Source organism: Schistocerca piceifrons, chromosome 1, assembly GCF_021461385.2.
Source record: "Schistocerca piceifrons isolate TAMUIC-IGC-003096 chromosome 1, iqSchPice1.1, whole genome shotgun sequence".
Taxonomy (NCBI): domain Eukaryota; kingdom Metazoa; phylum Arthropoda; class Insecta; order Orthoptera; family Acrididae; genus Schistocerca; species Schistocerca piceifrons.
In genome coordinates this window covers 300,376,225-300,399,672 of record NC_060138.1, presented here as the reverse complement: position 1 = coordinate 300,399,672, position 23,448 = coordinate 300,376,225, and the positions used below count along the sequence as shown (strand labels likewise).

General features: G+C 39.0%; 1 protein-coding gene across 2 annotated transcripts in view; it reads right to left on the bottom strand.

Moving 5' to 3' along the window:
- The window catches only part of LOC124788301 (negative elongation factor B), a 143,343-nt gene extending 120,430 nt beyond the window's left edge, over window positions 1-22,913 (bottom strand). For both annotated transcript variants that reach the window (XM_047255543.1, XM_047255535.1), the window contains exons 1-2: window positions 22,631-22,913; window positions 21,791-21,889 (exon numbers count right to left, since the gene is read on the bottom strand). In XM_047255543.1, the coding sequence (XP_047111499.1) occupies window positions 21,791-21,889; window positions 22,631-22,750 (219 nt within the window). In that variant the 5' untranslated portion in view covers window positions 22,751-22,913. The remainder of the gene's footprint in view (window positions 1-21,790; window positions 21,890-22,630) is intronic.
- Window positions 22,914-23,448: the final 535 nt, after the last annotated feature.

The window sequence follows — 23,448 nt, the reverse complement described above, 5'->3', positions numbered from 1 at the left end:
ATTTCTTATCTTATAAGTCCGTCTAATTTTCAACATCCTCCAATGGCATCACATCTCAAACAATTAGACTTTCTTCTTTTCCAGTTTGTGAATGGATTAGATATTACTAAATATTATCCTTTTTTGCTTGAGCACTCAAGTGAAGACACTTTAAAATGGCCCTGTGGGCTGAAACTGTCAGTTTAATAAAGAAGAGTTATAGCCATTAACGGGATTTTCTTTACAATGATTTCCCATTTCAGCTGTGAAAGCACCAATGAAATACAGAACACTCATGCCAAAATTTGATCTTCCAGAATTGTTTCACTGAGGAATATTGCAATACAGTACCCGCCCTTAGTAACTGCAAGAACATATAAATGCAAGATGTAGATGTATGTAATTGCAAAATGGAAAATCAACAAACCGTCCAATAGTGGAAGGCATTTGGACCTGATGAGGTAGCTGAAAGATTATGTGAAATAACTTGCTTTCTTTCAAGCAGCAGTTTATTGTAGGTCTCTGAAACAATAAAAGGTTCCTAGTGACTGGAAAAAAGCCAGGTAATTCCCATTTTAAAGAAAGGGTTGTCTGAGATATGGCTATTTAATAACAGACCTATTTGGGAAAAACTGTCAGATGTAAAAGTAACTCCACGTGTACCCCAAGTGGCTGTTGAAGGGCCATTACTGCTTAAGATGTATGTAAACGATCTAGCGGACATCGTCTGCAGTTTTGTGATGCTGTTCATGGATGATGCTGTCGGCTACAGAGTGTGAACAAATGTAACGCACTGCACTAAAATAGGCAAGGAGATCAATTACTATTCAGTTATGAAATTGGTGATAAATCACTTGAAACGGTAATAACTGTAAAATCCCTAAGAGCAGCCTAAAGTACAACGATTACATAAAACTAGTTCTAGCAAAAGCAGATGTCAGACTGAAATTAACTGGAAGAATCTGGAGGAAACATAACTCATACACGAAACAAATGGTTAAAAAATTCTTGAATTTTGGTTGACAGCCTGGGACCCTTAGCAGGTGGGATTAATAGAAGAGAGTGATAAGATCAAACACAGAGCAGCACATTTCATACCAGATTCATTTAGTACATGTGAGAATGTTAACGGAGATGCTTAGAAAAAACTCCAGTGACAGACCACAAGAAAGGCATTGTCCATCACGAAGATGTTTATTGTTACGATTTCGATAGTGTAAATTCCAAAAGGAATCTGGTGATATATTACTTGCTCTCACAAAATGAACACAACAAGAAAATAAGAGTAATTACAGCTCATATGAAGCTAACAGACAGTCACTCTTCAAACACAACATTCTGGAGTGAATAAGAAAGGGACAAAATGATAGTGGCAACAGAGGTACTCTCCACCACACACTGCAAGGTGATTTTCAGTGTGTTGTTGAAGTAAAAGGGTACAGGTACTATAAAACCTGTACCCTTAAAAGTCTGATGCATGGACAGCCCCCATTCCATTCCAGTTCTGACTTCATTCTTGTTGGTGCTCTGTAATTGATTAATTCTTGTGAAGCTAACTAAGACTCCTCTCAAACTATTTAAGTTGATTATTTAGGAGATAGCCCTTAGGATATACTTTTGAAAATTATTATGCACATGAATAACGAGACTAATTCTTCTGTAAAATATTTGCAAAAGCTTTTAATTCTGATTACTGTTTTATCATGGATTTGAAGACTGGATAATTGATTACTGAATGTCTTATAAAGTCTGACTTTGGTGTCAGTGATACTGCTGAAATGGCTTGAATATAAAAATATTAATTTTCTGACCATGCAGCTTTGTTAATTCCACTTCTTTACACATTCATGCACAGAAAGAATGGTTACGAGAGTTTCTCTCTCAGTGGAGCGTAGACGGTACTGTCTTCATATTGTATAACACATAAAAATTCTGACAAAAGGATTGCTCCCCCAAATGGTTTTTACAATATTGCATGTTCTGTCTACAATATCCAACCTAGGCTGATCCTTACAATCCACCCCCCCCAAAAAAAAAAAAAAAAAAAAAAAAAAAAAAAAAAAAAAAAAAAAAAAAAAAAAGCACTGACATCACTTAAGTTGTGTGGGAGGGCAAACTGATCTGTTTTCATGACAGAACCCATATCCAGAAACATGCAGCTTGGGTGCATTATGACAGTTTGTTCTCATTCGTTTTGGTACCTGAATACGGCAGGTATGCAACCCTTTAGCCATCTGTGTACTGGGGTTAGATGGCCTGAGCCTAATAACATTCCTGTGGATGCACTACATTCCTCAACACAGCTCATGTGCACATCCTACTGAGGACCTTGTGTGGTCTGCCAATGGAGTAACATTGTTGACAGCAGTATAACATGTACAGTACACAACTGCGCAAGTTACAGACATTGTGCTTGCATACAGCAAAGAGGACTGCAATGGGAGAGATGCTGCAAGATTGTATGCAGAACATTTTCCAAACAGACATACCCAACATCATTCCATGGTTGCAGTCATCAAGAGATGTCTCAGAGAAGCTGGAAAATTGCACTTTTTCTGCCTGAGGTCCCACTGGTACAGCACAGTAGCAGCACTTTGTGCTTGGTACTTGTGAATACTATCCCCTGTCTACTGTTTGTTCTTTAATAAGTGCCGAAACATGAAGTGGATCATCCACATTTGGCTCAAACATTACAGTTGGAGGAGACTGTGTTGACAGTGTTTGAAAAGGACCCAGCCACCAAACTCAGCAGGTAGCTTTGAGTTAGTCTGAGATATATAGCATGTTGTGATGTCATGCTCTTTGATGCTGAGCCAGTAAACAACAGGTAGCACTAATGCCTGCATGACCAGTAATTTTGACAAGTGGTCGATTGGCCGGAGAGCACTTGTATATTGGTCTGCAAGATAACTGGACCTCACCCCATTAGGCTTCTATCTCTGGGGGTACATGAAAGCTGAGGTGTATTCCACCACTGTTGAGTTGGAGGTGGAATTGGTTGCAAGATTCTTGCAGCATCCATACAAATACAGAACACACCATGCATTTTCCAGTGAATACGAGACTCCCTGCTACGTCAAGACTGGCTCTGGACTGAGGTTAATGGTGCTTCTTTTGAGCATATATTGCAATCTAATTGCGATCAGAACAATAAAGCAATGAAAAACATACAACACCGTTTTACTCTCAATTTCACCCAATAACCAATGCATACTCACAAGGGGAGGCCATGAGCCATGACACTGGGATCAAGGGTTCACTTCAAACTTTGTACAGGCCATCAAAACAACAAAAAGTGCAAATAGTAAGGGGCCCTTCTCAGACAATTCCAAAAAAGTCACAGGAGAAGTTTTACGTGTCTATTACATATGTAATGTATCTGTCCATACGTACTGGATGAGAATTCATGGTGGTCAGGTTCAAGCTCCAGAAGATGAGCTAGTATGAGGTGGTGGTTCGACTCCCGCTCAGAATTAAATTTTAATTTGTATTTTATTTCATCACTGGTCATATTATTTATTTTTATGACATTTGAAAGGTAATATAACTTTTTTTAAAAAGTGTATCTGAACAAAGTTTTAGTGAATTTAATGTTATTTGACTAGATACTATTTTTAATTAAATTTAATTATTAGAAAAAACATATTTATAACTACTGACAAGTAAATGCAGAAACACATAGAGTTTTCCTAAAATGTATGCCTGTCATGATTTGCAAAATCCCTTATACATACAATCTGGTAAGGTACCCGGAACTACTTTGTACCTCGACACTTCGAGCTGTAAGCACAGAGGCAGGCCCCATTTGGCAGGTAACCTGTGTAGTGGTGAGATGTTGCTTATGTAGTAAGAATGAATAGTGTAAGTGAAATTTTTTTTAATATCACAGAATTCACCCTTGCACTACAAAATTGAAGGTCTGATTAGGAGTCGAGCCATCGCCTCATACATGTCCATCTTACAAAGCTCAGACGCTAAGCACTTGACCACAATGAACTCTAACGTTTGGCACCTACGCATAGGTACATCAGTTACATAATCAACAAGTAAAACTTCTCTTGTGGTTAGCTCAGAATTGTCAGAGTAGTGCACCTTACTATGTGCACACTATGTTGTTTTAATGGCCTACTAAAGATGTATCAGATTTGAAGTAAATCCGTGATCCCAACACAGTAACCTCCCCTTGTCAGTACTCCAACAACACGTGTTTCTGACACGTGGTTACTTTACAAAATATACTTCTTTTTGTCTCTGTCATCATCCCTACTAGCTCGGACACTGAATTTTTGAACATCCTGTATATGAACTTCTTGGAAAATATGCCCTGAAATTAATAGAATATATTTTGTAGATACAACAATGATTAGCCTAGGCAAAGAATTACAGATTGACAATCAGCAAATTAGTCCAGACCAAGAAAGGTCTAAATCATTACTTCGTCACAGAATTCTCATAGCATGGATCAGAAGTGTTTGATTATTCCAAAAAGTGCCTCACTTTCTTTATCACAGTCTCTAGTGTTTAAACATGACAGTTGGCACACATCATGCACTACAATGTAACGAATCTATAACTATCCCTGCTAGATGCGTGATTTGCTCCCACTGAATGCAATAGAATACTAGGTAATGCAAAAGAACACTATGTGATGCGTTATGACAACTTTAATAGTTTTTTTTTTTTTAAAGTACAGTCCAACAGCAACTAGACAATCAATTTTGATTGACCATTAACTATCTTGAGATTTAAGAAAGAAAAAGAAATTTTTCTTTTAATTGTAGCTGTACATAAAAGTCTCCAAAAGATTTTTAAACCATTTAAAATGTTTAAGAAATATTGAAAAATAAAATACAATTAAACGATGAACCACATTTACACTAGAAATGGTATGTGATGCATCAACCAGTATTAACCATCACAGATTCATTAAGAAGCATAATATGTATGAATGTCCAAAACCTAACCAGAGCATTTCTGTCAGCATACAGAGCGAGAAGGAGACTGACTACTGCACAGGTCTGCTCGTTATCATTGGGGTTTGCCAACTATAATCAACAGGTGGTGCATTAGGACTACAGTTTGGATACTACTGTTGTTACCTTTGAAATGCTCCAGACATTACCTAGCACTGCTGGCACACACGTATCCATCTCCACACACATGTTGGGCACGCATGTTGAGCAGCAGCAGATTTTTCCTCATTAAGAAAGAATTCAATGACAGCATGATGTCAAAACAAATCATCAATGTCAGTCAGTAAGTAAACATAGCCTGTGATCATGTACTACAAGTTAATGATGTCATAATGTGTAAATAAGCGTAACACATTATAATAATGCAGTTATTTTCTTTACATAGTTGGAATTGCAACCACTTTCAGTATGACTCTCATACCACAAATAGTGAGATGATCCTTTAGAGAGGTAGAGCATGTGTGGAATTTAACGCTCTTATGATATTTCATTTGGTATAGTGTCCATGAGACTATATGTAATACGCCAAAAACAGTGAGTTTGTTGGCTTAGGGGATCTCCAGAACAAACTCTGGTAATGCCACAGAGCAAATGATCATGTCTTCTTGTTTAGCTATATCAATGTGAACAATAATGTAGTTGTGATGCTCCATGAAATTCTATAAAACATGTTCTTAAAAATAGAGTCGAGATTACAATACTTACTCACTTAGCTTGCTTTTTTTAGTTCTTGCAACTTAAGTCCTCAATTATCTGCTGAATGTATTCCAATCTTTGTCTTCCCCTACAGTCTTGCCCTCTACAGCTCCCTTTAGTACCATGGAAGTCATTCCCTGATGTCTTGACAGATGTCCTATCATCCTCTCCTTCCTCCTTGTCAGCATTTCCCACATATTCCTTTCCTCTATGATTCTGCACAGACCTCCTCATTCCTTACCTTATCAGTCCACCTAATTTTCAGCATTCTTCTGTAGCACCACATCTCAAATGCCGTGATTCTCTTCTGTTCCAGTTTCCCCACAGTCTATGTTTCACTACCATGCAACGCTGTACTCCAGACGTACATTCTCAGAAATTTCTTCCTCAAATTAACACCTTTGTTTGATACTAGTAGATTCTCTTGACCAGGAATGCCCTTTTCGCCAGTGTTGGTCTGCTTTTGATGTCCTTGGTCCATCCGTTATTGGTTATTTTGCTGCCTAGGTAGCAGAATTCGTTAGCTTCATCTACTTCGTGATCAGCAATCTTGATCTTCAGCTTCTCGCTGGTCTCATTTCTGCTACTTCTCATTACTTTCGTCTTTCTTCAATTTACTCTCAATCCACATTCTGTCCTTATTAGACTGTTCACTCCATTCACCAGATCATGTGATTCTTCTCCACTTTCACTCAAGATAGCAATGTGCATCAGCAAATCTTATCATTGATATCTATTCACCTTGAACTTTAATTCCATTCCTGAGCCTTTCCTTTATTTCCATCATCGCTTCTTCGATGTACAGACTGAACTTCCCTCTTGGCAGTTGTACATATTGTATATTATCCGTCTCTCCCTATAGCTTACCCCTATGTTTTCTCAGAATTTCGAACATCTTGCACAATTTTACATTGTTGAACAGTTTTTCCAGGTCGACAAATCCTACAACATGTCTCAATTTTCTTTATTCTTTATTCCATTGTCAACCACAACGTCAGAATTGACTCTCTGCAGTCATTGGAATTGTGTGGATGATATTTTTCTGAAAGTCCGAAGGTATGTCCCACACCAACATGAATAGTCATTTTGTTGCCACTTCCCCCAATGATTTTAGAAATTCTGATGGGATGTTATCTATCCCTTCTGCCTTATTTGATCTTAAGTTCCTCAGAAGCTCTTTTAAATTCTGATTCTAGTACTGGATTCCCTAGCTCCTCTAAATCAACTCGTTTCTTCCTCTATCACATCAGACAAATCTTCCCCCCTCATAGAGATTTTCAATGTACTCTTTCCACCTATCTGCTCTCTCTTCTGCATTTAACAGTGGAATTCCCATTGCACTCTTAATGTTACCACCCTTACTTTAAGGTCACTGAAGGTTGTTTTGACTTTCCTGTATGCTGAATCACTCCTTCTGACAATCATTTCTTTTTCAATTTCTTCATACTTTTCATGCAGCCATTTCATCTAAGCTTCCCTGCACTTCTTATTTATTTCATTCCTCAGCATCTTGTATCTCTGTATTCCTGAATATCCCTGAATATTTTTGTACGTCCTACTTTCATCGATCATCTGAAGTATTTCTTGTGTTACCCACAGTTTCTTGGCAGTTACCTTCTTTGTACCTATGTTTTTCTTTCCACCTTTCCAACTTCTGTGATCGCTCTATTTAGAGATTTCCATTCCTCTTCAACTGTACTGCCTACTGAGCTATTCCTTATTGGTGTATCTATAGCTTCAGAGAACTTCAAGGGTATTTCATCATCCCTTAGTACTTCCATATCCCACTTTTTTGAAGATTGATTCAGCCCACTCTTCATCACTACTACATTGTGGTCTGAATCTATCCTGAGTATGCCTTACAATCCAGTATCTGATTTCAGAATCTATGCCTAACCATGATGTAATCTAACTTAAACCTTCCAGTATACTCCAGCCTTTCCCAAGTATACCTCCTCCTTTTGTGATCTTGAACAGAGTGGTCACTATTGCTAGCTGAAATTTATTACAGAACACAATTAGTCTTTCTACTCTCTCATTACTTGTCCCAAACCCATATTCTCCTGTAACCTTTTCTTCTACTCCTTCCCCTACAACTGCATTCCAGCACCACATGACTATAACATTTTCATTTCCCTTTACATACTGTATTACCGCATGGAGAGCTGCATCAAACCAGTCTCAGGACTGAAGACCACAACAACAACAACTGTATTACCCTTTCAATAGCCTCATATACTTTCTTTATCTCTTCATGTTCAACTTGTGATGTCTGCATGTACACCTTAACTAACATTGTCAGTGTTGGTTTGCTGTTGATTCTGACAAGAACAACCCTATCAGTGAACTGTTCACAGTAACACAATCTTTGCCATACCTTCCTATTCATAACAAATCCTATTCCTGTTATACCAATTTCTGCTGTTGTCGATATTACCATATACCCATCTGACCAGAAGCCCTTGTCTTCTTTCCATTTCACTTCACTGACTCCTACTGTATCTAGATTGAGCCTTTGCATTTCCCTTTCCAGATTTTATAGCTTCCCTACCATGTTCAAGCTTCTGAAGTTCCATGCCCTGACTCATAGAACATTATCCTTTTGTTGATTGTTCAATCTTTTTGTTGTGGTCACTTCCCCCTCGGCAGTCCCCTCCAAGAGATCCAAAAGGGGGACTATTCCAGAATCTTTTGCTGATCGAGATACCATCATGATACTGTTTCAATTACAGGCCACATGTCCTGTGGAGACATGTTACGTGTCTTTCATGCAGTGGTTTCCATTGCCTTCTGCAACCTCATGTTGATGATCGTTGCTGATTCTTCCACCTTTAGGGACCATTTTCCACCCATTGACAAGAGAGTGCCCTGAACCTCTGTCTACTCCTCCGCCTTCTTTGACAATGGCATTGGCAGAATGAGGGTGACTTCTTATGCCAGAAGTCTTCGGCTGCCAAAGCTGATTATTAATCAAAATTTAAGCAGTGGTAGGTTCCGAAACCGGAACCAAGGACATTTTGATTATTAATCAAAGACAGTACCTCTGGACCATGGGTACAATTTACTCTTCTGTATACCACTACACAAAAATTAATTTTGGGCCTTTCTGAGGAATCAGGGTGCTGACTAACTTCCTAACTTCACCTTCAGTTACATACAAGAGTACAGTCTACACTAAGTGCCATTAGGTCCTGCTTATCACAAATCCCAAATGGCCTCAATGCTCAGTTAGTCTGGAATATGAGCAAGATCATGGAATGCCAGTGACTCTAGGGTTGATAGGGCTGTAGGGGGAATGCATCATGAGTAGCTGTACAGGATAGTAAGTGGCAGCTGACCACACTCAAGACATAGGCTGGAAATGTGGCACGTGTAGGAAGAAGAACAAAAGATTAGGGTTTAACATCCTACTGACTACAAAGCCATTAGAAACAGGGTCAAGCTCACAGTGTGGATGGATGGAGAAGGAAATCCTTTCCACACGAACCATCCCTGAATTTAGAGAACAAAAAGCTAAAACTACATTTTCAGACAAGGATTTCACTTGCTGTCCTCCAAATGAGACATCATTGTGCCTTATCACTGTGACATTTTGCCAAGTAATCTGACTCGTTTGAAATAACCCTGCTGCCTGTTTAATCCCCTTGTGGTGTACAGAGTCAATGATTTTTAAACATAATGGCCCTGCTGTGCATCTATACCTGAGCAGAAGAGAGGCTTGGAGAAAGGGAACACCACTGTTCAATCTGTTCCCCATGGTCTAAGTTTGAGACACTACAATAGACTTTTAGACCTTTACATCACTCAGATGCAGCAACCACGTACGCCTTTAGTCCGAAGTGAGACCAAAAAACGTCAACAAGTTTTAAAAGTTAGAACTGTGAACTTCATTTTGAGTACAGCTGAGTTAAAAATGCAACAGGAACAACTAAAATTGACAGATACACATTTCTTCAACAGAAAATTAAAATCACCTTCCCTAATCATTTACCCATCAACTATAGCTGACTAGCAATTATTGCTGATGCATGAGCAGAATATAGCAAAGTTGTCCCAACAATGAACGTAACTCAGGATTCATAACTGAGATGTAGTACTAATGATTGCTTAGCAAATATGGTCACTGATCCCTGAAGGATACCTCTCTCTTATTTGAATCTCCCTGGCAGAGAATAACTGACTTGATATCTAAAAAAAGATTAATGTCCCCAGGTATCGCATATATGGATTTGTTAAAAGACTTTATGCCTTCTCCTTACCAAAAATTTCCCTATAAAATATTATCTACACAGAAATATTCCAGAATAAAATTTTCACTTAGCAGCAGTGTGTGCACTGATATGAAACTTACTGGCAGGTTAAAACTAAGGCCAGACCAAAACTCGAACTTGGGACCTTCGCCTTTTGTGTGCAAGTGTTCTACCGACTGAGCTTTGATTTGGAAGGTAGGAGATGAGGTACTGGCTGAAGTAAAGCCATGTGGACAGGGTGTGAATCATGCTTCAGTCGCTAGAGCACTTGCCTGCAAAAGGCAAAGATCCCGAGTCTTGATCTGGCAGTAAGTTTCATAGGAAAGATTGTCATATTGTGACTTCCAGGCATAGTTTGGAGACATTTCTGCTACAGCAAAATAGTTACTGTTGATCTAACACTTTACAGACCCCCTCCATTCAGTTTTCCATACATTTGTAAATCCACTTGAACAATTTATTGAGTTCAGAAATATTTTCATCATTTCATCTCACTCTCTTTCATTCTTCCTTAGGTCTTTGGTCTCGCAATCCTAAAGGCTGTGAGGTTCTCAGCAGATGACCATCACATAGTTGCATGCTTGTCCTCAATTACAGAGTGACACTGATCATTTCACTAAATGACATGCTGCCTCTGACGTCGTCCTCAGGAATTCGGAAGATCAGTGGCATAGTGGAATCACACATGTAATGTATCCAGTCAGTTATGGACATTGTCATGGAGTTCAAAGACAGCCAGTGTCCAGTTTGCTCTCATAACCATTAGTTGTGGTAGCTTTCTTACAGGAACTACATTATCAATGAGATGAATTTACAAGGGGAAGGATGTGGTCACTTGAGAGGAAGTCATCAGCCACTCGCACTGGGCAGAAAATGCAAGCACAGCAGAGCATACTGCAAAGTAAATGGCTCTGAATGGTCCTCAATGCTGAGTTGCATATTACCACCTGTACTTAGAAGCCACAGCACTTCTGATATGATCTTGTTCTCAGCCTCTCGAACAGGTCACTGCAGATACCTATAGCACATTATGTCAGATCTCCTACAAGGTGGAATGCTTGAAGGAGTTGTGAGAGAAAGTCAGAGGGGGCTTCTCTATACTGAGTTATTGTGGAAAGTTAAAAAAAGTTACACAAAGAAATGTTACATGGAATGTGGATTTTTGCAGTAACTGTTAAAACAGCCATAATCAGAAGAACAGGGAAGGGGTGGTACATGCCATTCACATAGATGACCACTCCATCTTTACTCCTGTAACCACTGAGGTCATCCCTTTGGTTGTGCCTATATCCCCTGAGCACAGGGGTGGCAGTTGTTTTAAAACTTGCCTCCTGTAGACACAGGTACATTGCTTAAGTCTTCCCTGTACCAATAGTTTCAATTCCTCTGTATGTGTTCTGGATCTATTCTCATTCCACTGTAGCATAGGGGCCATTTACTACTTAGATTTTTGCCTCCCTTTTCCCCTACTCGAGTTGAAGAATCCAAATAAGAAAGGGAAGGAGTGAGAGGACTTGAAGGTTCACTCAAACAGATTTCAATATGCATTATTGATTCATCATTATCTGATGAAGCAGGTAACTTTGACCTGCTTGTTTTGATCATTTTCCTGTCATATTATTTGTTATACATTTTCTCCCCCCCCCCCCCTCCCCTTTTGACAGTGCTTCCTTTGGCTAAGGTGTACTTTTCTTTGACTGTGTTGCAACTTTAAATACTGACTGATCGATAACTTTGCTTCACTAGCTGTATTTCCATAAGCATTTGTTTGCACTTTTTTTTTTTCATTTCTTTTATGGTGACCAGAGAATACATTGCACATGTACGGGTCTCAGCATGTGGTATGCATTTAGTCACCTTCAGCTCGTGACTCTTCTCTTACAACTGTAAGACAGGGTATTGCCTTCATCACAGTATTTGTTTAACCAAGCAGTTCAAACAGAAGTCAGAATAAGTGCATTTGTTCCTTCAGTGTGAATGGCCATTCTGGATTTCCCCATAAGCTGCTTGACTGTTATAAGATGGTGTGGCCAAATTTTTTACATTAAAATCTCATTGAATTTGAAGTGCATGGTTTTACTTTGAGTCCAATACAACCAGTTTTTATATACTGTGGCAAGACTGGCAAGTCTAACATTAAAATATTTGGCACTATTTTTTTCCTAAAAGTATCATTCACCTGCCAACTTACCTCACATACTCCAGAGAATACTTTGTCTACTTATTCTTACTAAATCTCTACTGTGTCTGCTTAATTACAATACACATTAAGACTCGTCTGCTGTAATGAAGAGTGAAGTTCAGTTCCACAATAATGTATTCCTCCAGTTGCACACACAGTATTTCAGGATGTCAATAGCTCCTTCTGACGTGTCACTGTTTCAACCAGTGATGATCTGTTGTGCAGTCTCTTAACTGATTTCAGTGACCCTGTTAAGCATTTTTGGTAAGTGGAAGGCTAAAACCTGCTCGAAAGTTCATTCTTTGTGTTTGATGACTTTGAATATATTTTGATATGCTGGAGGTGTCATGTTACAGTAAGTAGTTTCCAATTTGTGTGGTCCATGACCTGAGAGGCTACTCACCCAATTCTCTTCGCTCGATGTATGATTTTATTGCTGAAAACAATCCATCAAAAATATTATTAGAGGCCCCTCCCCCTCCCCACCCTCAAAAAGTTTCAAGAGGATGCTATCTTGTTCCCATGAGCAGTTAGGAAAATGGGAAATGTGAGTCTGTCCAGACAGAGTCTCCTCAGTTATAACAAGCCTAATACAACTACACTATCTGATCAAAAGTATCCAGGCACCACTGTGTAGTGCAGAATTCAGCACTAGACATCACCAGAGGCAGACCCATCATTTTAGAAGGATGCAGTGAGTACTGTGTTGTCAATAGAGAAGCAATAACAGCAGAATTGGTGTCAGGAGAGCTCAGATACTTCGAACATGGACTAACCATTGGATGAGTAACAAATTCATGAGGAACATTTCAACCATTCAAAGCTGTCTGAATTGGCTGTTGGTGACGTGGCTGCAAAGTAGAAATTTACATACCCCACTGAAAGTGTCCCCAGCAGAGATCAAGTTGCCATAAAGGAAAGGGGTGTACTAATACATGTCTGTACTCTCTTGATCAGATAGCATACGCTGCACCAGCTGCCCCAAAGGGTTGCTCGCTAATGACTGTTTCCCCTTAACAGCCATTGGCACACCTTGGGCTTCTAAGATCACTGCAGTCTAAACATTTAACTGAAGATGTTCATTCTCAGTGATATGTAAAATTCAACTATCTTGTCATTTGATGTCTGTTGGAGCATTCCCAGAAATTATAGTTATAACAGGACTAGCAATGTAAACTAGTTTTCAGCTTTGGGATCCTGGGTTTGGCAGGGCTGGGCACTCACTAAGGACTGACCACCATTTAACTGCACCCCGGATCTACACAGAACTTATAATATGTTATGGACACAGTGAGTATTACTCTTCTAGAATGACCTTCCTTGGTTTAGTATCCATATTTGAAAGCAGAGAGACCTGCACAGCAGATTCAAATGTAACTGAATACTGCCTAACAAAAGCAAAACAAGGCTAAGCAGGGTGGTTGCAAGAAAGTTCAATGACCTCACCAACTGACTTGTCGAAAATTTGAAAACTTTTTGGTACAATGTAAACTTAGTCATTTATTCGTATGCCCACTGATCATAGTAGCACCAAAATGGAATACAATAAAATGAAGATGGAATAAACACATTCTGCCTTCATATGTCATGTTCTAGTACAAAAATATGTTTTGGCGTCAAAACAATCCCCTCTGGAAAGCCTGTTTGAATATCATATAGTCACAGGTATGGAAATGGTAAATGTGGATGGATATAAGCTTTCAGCACATGTAAGTAGAGACACTATGTGGAGAGGAGAAGTTGCCATATATGTTAATATCTGTCAGTGTGAAAAATTTGGAAACTAAAAAATTTTGCGTAGAGCAACATATAGAAGAGTGTGCATGTGAGTTTAAACTAAATAATGGCAGTTTTCTAATTGTAGCTATGTATAGGTACCCATTAGGGAATTTTCAAGTTCTACTTTTGAAAAAACTTGGATTCTTTGCTGTGCTGTGCTGTGTTGTGCTGTCTGTCACACAGAGGAAAGCAAATTTTTGTTTGTGAGGATTTCAATGTAGATTTTCTGAAAGAGTACAATAGAAAGCTTGACCTTGAAGTATTACTTAGTTCTTTCAATCTGACATCAGTTATCGATTTTCCTACTCGGGTGGTACAGGAAAGCAGCACACTGATAGACAATGTTTTCATAAAACAAGATAAATTTAATCAAATAAAAAATTTTCCTGTTAAGAATGGTCTGTCTGATCATGACGCATAGCTAATTACAGTATATGATATAGCTCCATACAGTAATGCACAACAGTCCTCCAAAATAGTGCGTTCAATTAACGATTTACCAACTCAAAATTTTAGGGAAAGCTTGCAACAGTTAGACTGTGATGAGGTGTACAGGGAACATGACGCTAATTTAAAATTTAACCTATTTCATGATACCTTTGTGAGTATATTTGAAAACAGTTTCCCTAAGAAAGTATTGAAATATAACTGTAAGAAACCACGCAAAAAGCCATGGATTACTAAAAGGATAAAAATATCTCGTAAACAGAAAAGGGAAATGTATCTTATAGCTAGGAGGAGTAATGATCCCGAAACAGTGAAACATTATAAAAAACTACTGCACTGTATTACGAAAAGTTATTAAAAAGTTCAGAAGTATGTGCAATTCGGAATATTGTTAAAAGGGAAACAGGGCAACCGAGAGCACAGGAAGACTGTATTTCTATCAAATGCAATAAAAAGTTTGTTAAGAAGAAGTCAGAAATAGAAAACACTTTTAATAATAATTTTTTAAGTGTTGTAGAGAAAATAAGATCCTGCTATTCATTGGAAAATGCAAGGCAGCATATGGACGAGGCAGTACCTATGCAATTTGATAAAATTGAAATTCAGCCCACCTCTCCTACTGAAATTAGGAAAATAATAAATTCACTAAAAAGTAAAAGCTCACTTGGAATTGATGGCACTTCCAACAGAGTACTAAAAGCTTGCTCCCAACTAATAAGTAGGATTCTCAGCCACATATGTAGTAGCTCACTGAAACAGGTCATTTTTCCAGACAGACTGAAATACACCATTGTTAAAGCATTGCATAAAAAAAGGAGACAGATGTGATGCTAACAACTACTGCCCAGTCTCACTTCTGACAGCTTTATCCAAAATTCTTGAAAAAGTAATGTATTCAAGAATAGCATCACATATTTGTAAAACAAAGGCTTTTGATTGTGTGAAAAAACCAGCAGAGTCCTCTAACTGGGGAGGTATCAAGAATGATGTCCCACAGGATTCAGTCTTGGGTCCCTTATTATTCTTAACATACATTAACGACTTGTCACTCTATATTCATGAAGATGCAAAGCTAGTTCTTTTTGCCAATGATACAAGTATAGTAATCACACCCAACAAGCAAGAATCAGCTGAGGAAATTGCAAATAATGTCTTTCAGAAAATTATTAAGTGGTTCTCTGCAAATGGACTCTCACTAAATTCTGAGAAAACACAGTTTATACAATTCTGTACAGTAAGTGGCATAACACCATTGATAAATATAGACTATGAACAGAAGTCTGTTGCTAAGGCACAATACTCAAAATTTCTGGGCGTGTGCATTGATGAGAAATTGAATTGGAAGAAACACGTTGATGATCTGCTGGAACGGTTAGGTTCAGCTACTTATGCTATTAGGGTTATTGCAAATTTTTGTGATAAACATATCAGTAAACTAGCCTACTATGCCTATTTTCATTCACTGCTTTCATATGGCATCATATTTTCAGGCAATTTGTCATTAAGGGAGAAAGTATTCATTGCACAAAAGTGTGTAATCAGAATAATAGCTGGATCCCACACAAGATCAACTTACAGACATTTATTTAAGGAATTCGGGATATTCACAGTACCTACGCAATACATATACACTCCTGGAAATGGAAAAAAGAACACATTGACACCGGTGTGTCAGACCCACCATACTTGCTCCGGACACTGCGAGAGGGCTGTACAAGCAATGATCACACGCACGGCACAGCGGACACACCAGGAACCGCGGTGTTGGCCGTCGAATGGCGCTAGCTGCGCAGCATTTGTGCACCGCCGCCGTCAGTGTCAGCCAGTTTGCCGTGGCATACGGAGCTCCATCGCAGTCTTTAACACTGGTAGCATGCCGCGACAGCGTGGACGTGAACCGTATGTGCAGTTGACGGACTTTGAGCGAGGGCGTATAGTGGGCATGCGGGAGGCCGGGTGGACGTACCGCCGAATTGCTCAACACGTGGGGCGTGAGGTCTCCACAGTACATCGATGTTGTCGCCAGTGGTCGGTGGAAGGTGCACGTGCCCGTCGACCTGGGACCGGACCGCAGCGACGCACGGATGCACGCCAAGACCGTAGGATCCTACGCAGTGCCGTAGGGGACCGCACCGCCACTTCCCAGCAAATTAGGGACACTGTTGCTCCTGGGGTACCGGCGAGGACCATTCGCAACCGTCTCCATGAAGCTGGGCTACGGTCCCGCACACCGTTAGGCCGTCTTCCGCTCACGCCCCAACATCGTGCAGCCCGCCTCCAGTGGTGTCGCGACAGGCGTGAATGGAGGGACGAATGGATACGTGTCGTCTTCAGCGATGAGAGTCGCTTCTGCCTTGGTGCCAATGATGGTCGTATGCGTGTTTGGCGCCGTGCAGGTGAGCGCCACAATCAGGACTGCATACGACCGAGGCACACAGGGCCAACACCCGGCATCATGGTGTGGGGAGCGATCTCCTACACTGGCCGTACACCACTGGTGATCGTCGAGGGGACACTGAATAGTGCACGGTACATCCAAACCGTCATCGAACCCATCGTTCTACCATTCCTAGACCGGCAAGGGAACTTGCTGTTCCAACAGGACAATGCACGTCCGCATTTATCCCGTGCCACCCAACGTGCTCTAAAAGGTGTAAGTCAACTACCCTGGCCAGCAAGATCTCCGGATCTGTCCCCCATTGAGCATGTTTGGGACTGGATGAAGCGTCGTCTCACGCGGTCTGCACGTCCAGCACGAACGCTGGTCCAACTGAGGCGCCAGGTGGAAATGGCATGGCAAGCCGTTCCACAGGACTACATCCAGCATCTCTACGATCGTCTCCATGGGAGAATAGCAGCCTGCATTGCTGCGAAAGGTGGATATACACTGTACTAGTGCCGACATTGTGCATGCTCTGTTGCCTGTGTCTATGTGCCTGTGGTTCCGTCAGTGTGATCATGTGATGTATCTGACCCCAGGAATGTGTCAATAAAGTGTCCCCTTCCTGGGACAATGAATTCATGGTGTTCTTATTTCAATTTCCAGGAGTGTATTCACTTATGAAATTTGTCATTAATAACCCATCTCAATTCAAAATAACAGCGAAGTGCTTAGCTACAACACAAGAAAGGATGATCTTCACTATTCTGGATTAAATCTCAGTTTGGTACAGAAAGGGGTGGATTATGCTGCCACAAAAATCTTTGCTCATTTGCAAAATAGTATTGAAAGTCTGACAGATAGCCAACCAATATTTAAAAGCAAATTTAAAAAAAATTCTAAATGACAACTCCTTCTACTCAGTAGATGAATTCTTAGACATGAAGTAGTAACTGTAAAAAGAATTAATTATTTTGTGTAACGAAAACTTATTTTAAAGTGACACGTTCCACATCATTACGAAATGTCGTATTCATGATCTATGGAACAACGATTAATGCATGTATGTATGTATGTAACTAAGAATGATTCTGCAAGCATCAATGGTGTGACTTTTCAACTTATCTATTCATTCACAAGCTTCAGATGGTTTCAGACACCAGGGCTATAGCTGATGCCATGTTTCTTTGGCTTCTGTAAAGTTTTTGGAAGAATTCAGCACAGTTCCTAGTAAACAAAATCAGTTATTATCGAATGTTAGAACATGTATGTGAATCAGCTGAAGACTTACCAAGTAACAGAACCCATTTAACATTGTTCTTGAAGTGGAGATATTATCAAAAGCAAAAGTGGTGGTATCCTTTACAGCTCAAAGAAATGTGATAGACCGCTACTGTTCACAATATATACAAACAACCTAGCCCACATTGTTTTCAGCAGACTAAGCCTATTTCCAGATAGTGGAGTTATATACTGGGAGGTTTGCATTGTCGGAAACATTAAGAAATTCAGGGAGACTTTAAGCTGATCAACATTTATTGCAAAGACTGGCAGCTGAACTTCAGTGTGATTAAATATAAGGAAATATATGAAAATGGACAAAAAAATCTACTATTGTTTGACTACAATATCATTGTTCTTAGTTGGAATCACCACATAAATCTGGCTATGGTGAAGGCAGATGACAAGTTGAGATTTATCAGATGAATTATAAGGAAGTAGGCCTATAACCCATCCATGAAGGAAATCACTTGTTAAAGCTTCATTCATGACCACTTTCTGAATACTGTATATCAGCACTGACAATTTTTCTTCCTCTGCTATAAATGTAAACAGAACAGGAAGGGGGAGGGAGACATGATCCCAATACACTACCCACCCATCTACCTTCTGCCACACACTGAACAAAAGCTGGAAGAGTACAAATGAAAATATACAATAAATCCATGGTCTGCAAGGTCCAAACTGATTACAATTTACAGAAAAAAGAGCATTATAGCAGAAAGAATTGGGGAAGACATTGAGTTGTAGACAGGCACAATGAAACGACTGCTATAAATTTAAGCTTTCAGACAAAAGGGCTTCTCCCAAAGCAGAACACACACATACATTATCACACTCCCAACTCACACAAGACTGGAAGAGTGCAGAAAGTTGAAATAAGTAGTTCTCGTAACATGCAAAGACCAGCACATTCCTCAAACTGGGGAACTATCAAGAATGGGGTTCCACAAGCGTCAGTCTTGGGTCCTTTGTTGTTCTTATTATATATTAATGACTTGCCATTCTATATTCATGAAGAGGCAAAGTTAGTTCTCTTTGCTGATGATACAAGTATAGTAATCACACCTGACAAACAAGAATTAACTGATGAAATTGTCAATACTGTCTTTCAGAAAATTACTAAGTGGTTCCTTGTAAACGGACTCTCACTGAATTTTGATAAGACACAGTACATACAGTTCCATACAGTGAATGGTATGACGCCATTAATAAATATAGACCTTAATCAGAAGCATATAGCTAAGGTAGAATATTCCAAATTTTTAGGTATGTCCATTGATGAGAGATTAAATTGGAAGAAACACATTGATGATCTGCTGAAACGTTTGAGTTCAGCTACTTATGCAATAAGGGTCATTGCAAATTTTGGTGATAAACATCTTAGTAAATTAGCTTACTACGCCTATTTTCACTCATTGCTTTCATATGGCATCATATTTTGGGGTAATTCATCACTGAGGAATAAAGTATTTATTGCACAAAAGCGTGTAATCAGAATAATAGCTGGAGTCCACCCAAGATCATCCTGCAGACGTTTATTTAAGGATCTAGGGATATTCACAGTAGCTTCTCAGTATATATACTCTCTTATGAAATTTGTTATTAACAACCAAACCCAATTCAAAAGTAATAGCAGTGTGCATAACTACAATACTAGGAGAAAGGACGATCTTCACTATTCAAGATTAAATCTAACTTTGGCACAGAAAGGGGTGAATTATACTGGCACTAAAGTCTTTGGTCACTTACCAAATAGTACCAAAAGTCTGACAGATAACCAACAAGTATTTAAGAAGAAATTAAAAGAATTTCTGAATGACAACTCCTTCTACTCCATAGAGGAATTTTTAGATATCAATTTAAAAAAGAAAAAAAAATATTAATAAAAATAAAAATTAAAGAAAAACAAAAAACACAAAAAAATAAAGTTGTTATATTAACTTAAGTATGTTGTTAAATTAACCTAATCATGTCATGTATTGGAAAATTCGACTCGTTCCACATCATTACGAAATATCGTATTCATGATCCATGGAACTAGTATTAATCTAATCTAATCTAATCTAATCAAGTGACTATTGTCTCTGGCCACTGGGGAAAACTCCGGTCAGAGTGGCCAGAGACAATGGTCATACATTTGTGACTTGTGCCTGAGAGAATGTCTCCCCCCCTACGTTGGAAGAAGCCCTTTTGGTGAAAACCTTGAATGTGTGGCAGTTTTTTCATTGTGCCTGTCTGTGAATCAATGTCTCCTTTATGTGGTGAATAGCAATATATCATTTTCATAATTGTTGTTATTGCATCCTGGGCTTTCAATAGATTGAAAAAATTACAAAAGTGACATTTGAATAACGACTGTATCACTGCTTATAATATCACTACTTAGTAAACATTTTTGGGGTCAACCAAAAGTTATGATTCCACCCATCTGCTTAACCTGTGACATAACTGCGTCGTGTGTCTTCATGATAATGCGTGTTGTGTTTGCAGATGGTGTGATGTAGTATTTTGTGGCACTCTCTTGTGTTGGATGTTTATGTTTCAAAGATGTTTGTTAGGTATCTTAACAAGACAGTTAACATTGTTAGCTGAGTGTTTAATGTTGTCATTGGAAGAGTACATCATAGTTTGCTAGTGTTTTTCTTTTTTGTTGGTAGTTAATAGGAAAGCAAAATTTACAACAAGTCATGGCTTTTGCAATGGACAGATATATGCTGTCTATGACCAAGTTCCTAGAGTTAATTTGGGCTGATTATGAATGACATTTATTGTCTTTTAGAGAGAGAGAGAGAGAGAGAGAGAGAGAGAGAGAGAGGGGAAGGAGGCGGGGGGGAGGGGTGTTGCACAGCCTAAATTTGCATGTCAGTGGCTGTTGTTGGTAATTATTTTTATGTGGATTTAATCAAACAATGGAAACACCAGGTAAGAATATAAGACACTCACATTTAGCTTTCGGCCTTTGTCAGTAAAGAGAGCGCGAGCGTGTGAGGTGTACTTGCTTGTGTGTGTGTGACAAAGGCTGTCACCAAAAGCTACATGTGAGTGTATTTTAGTCGTGTCTGTCTGCAATTTGACTTTTCACAAATTTCTGGTTTTTTCATGTTAGTGTTTGGTAATTGTGTTGGATGGTAGGTATCATGGATATTGGCTTACCATTGTCAGTTACGATACATTTTTGAGTGAATTTTCGTTTGTAGTAATGTAGATTTCATTGTAAACAGATAGCATAAGCGAAGATGTGAACAACAGATTTGACGATTTGAGTGTGATGTTTTTTGGTACTCCAGCTTTGTTTTACCTGCCATATAGATCAAGTCCAATTTGTGATATCAGTTTCTGGAGCTGTGTGTGGGTTCATACAATCTATGACACTGTATGAGCTACATAGGTCATGTGAAATTTGAAGTACCAGGTGTAGGTTACTGGTATTGACAGCTTCACTTGAGCAAAATTTATGATGCCAATGATTTTCATTTTTGCATGTTTTGGTTGCGTTGAATGTTGAGAATTTTGTGTGTTTAATTTGTGGATTAATATTTGTTTTTGGAAAGTGTCCTTATTTTTATTGTCGTATATTTAGTCTGACTCCATCCAAAAAGCCTCTGCTTTCCAAGGTTGTCCTGTTAGCTTAATTTTACTGCTGGAGTTAAATATTTTGCGAGTTAAATGTTTATTCATGGGTGTAATGAGTGATGTCGTGATCCCATACTGTATATGCTTGAAATAGGGGTGACTACTGCCACGATGACATCAGACGTTAAAGCAGACAGGTGGAATCACAAATAACCATATGTCACTTCTCTGTCTTTAAATAACATACCTCTAAAACAGACTGATGAAAATCCAATCTTCTCATGCCATGCAAATCCAATAAGGGTAATATTGGACGTAGCGATGGCAGCAAAATTCCATTTTCCAGCTGAAAAGCAAGAAATATGTGATGTAAAGTATACAACGAAAGAAACCAATATATAAGACTGTTAAAAATCAGTATTTATGTCTCTCATGACATCCTCCACAGTATTTCAGCCTAATAATAATACTACCACATATCATGGAAACAGAATATGAATGTTTGAAATAAAATTGTCATGGTGTGCCCAATCTTTCAACAGTTACTTCACGATATTTATAAACAAATAAACTTTCCAATCTTTGTGTACCTTGTATAACTGGTGTGCTGCATTAACTGAAAACTATAAGATGTCAGGATAAACGCAAAGGAAAAACTTTTCTTCTAAACCGAATTTTGGGACCCATACTGCTTTACTGATTAGTAAGTATGTGAATATGTGCACTTTTCTTGTTGTAGTTCTAACCTACAAAGATGTCTGAATGTGATAAGGATAACTTACGCCCATCTTAGTGTAACAAATTATAAACATTTCGTTTCTTTATATGTAGGCTACTTTACAGATAAACATCAAAGCGCATTAATGTGCGAATTAAGTGCTACCTGCAGTGCTACAAACGATTACTACTGTCAATAACATTACTACGGTGGCGTACCACCGAAGAACGTTGGTCAAAAAGTGGTACCAGAGAGGCACAAGACAATGTAATCCCAATTCCATTAATTGCCACATATCAATGCATGTGTTTAATGGTTCCCACCAGCATATGATAATACCAAACAACACTTCGCTACACAGAGGATTACCTGGAATTCCTCTATTGCTTTTAATGGGTCGGTACAACTTGTAAGGGCGTCCCGCAAGAAACTCTGGCCTGGAACACCAACATCTTCCAAGCCCGTTCCTGGCAATTTAGAGGCGGTCATTTTACCAACGTTACTTCTTGCTTTATCACTTAAGTGTTGAATACAGACATGATTAAATTGTTTCTTCACTAATTATATGTACACAAACGCCATACAATTCAAATGGGCTACGCTATTGCCTTGTTTACAAAACAATCAGAGATGTTGTTGTTGTTTTGGTCATGAGCAGAGTCTGGTTTGATGCAGCTCTCAGTGTCAGACTATCCTGTGCAAGCGTCTTCATCTCCGAATAACTACTGCAACCTACATCCTTCTGAATCTGCTTAGTGTGTTCGTCTCTTGGTGTCCCTCTAAGATTTTTACCCCCACGCTTCCCTCAAATTCTAAATTGGTGATCCCTTGATGCCTCAGAACTTGTCCTACCAACGGATCCCTACTTCTAGTCAAGTTGTGCCACAAATTCCACTTCTTCCAAGTTCTATTCGGCGCCTCCTCATTAGTTACGTGATCTACTCGCGTAATCTGTAACATTTTTCTAGACTCTTATAACTGTCATCTGGTCTCTGTACAAATTGTAAATAGCCTTTCGCTCCCTGTATTTTCCCCTGCCACCTACAGAGTTCTTCTTGTATAAACCAGTTCACTTCCGTACATGTCTATACTCCATATAAATACTTTTCTCGAAATGACTTCCTGACGTTTAAATCTATACTCGATCTTAACAAATTTCTCTTCTTCAGAAAAGCTTTCCTTGCCGC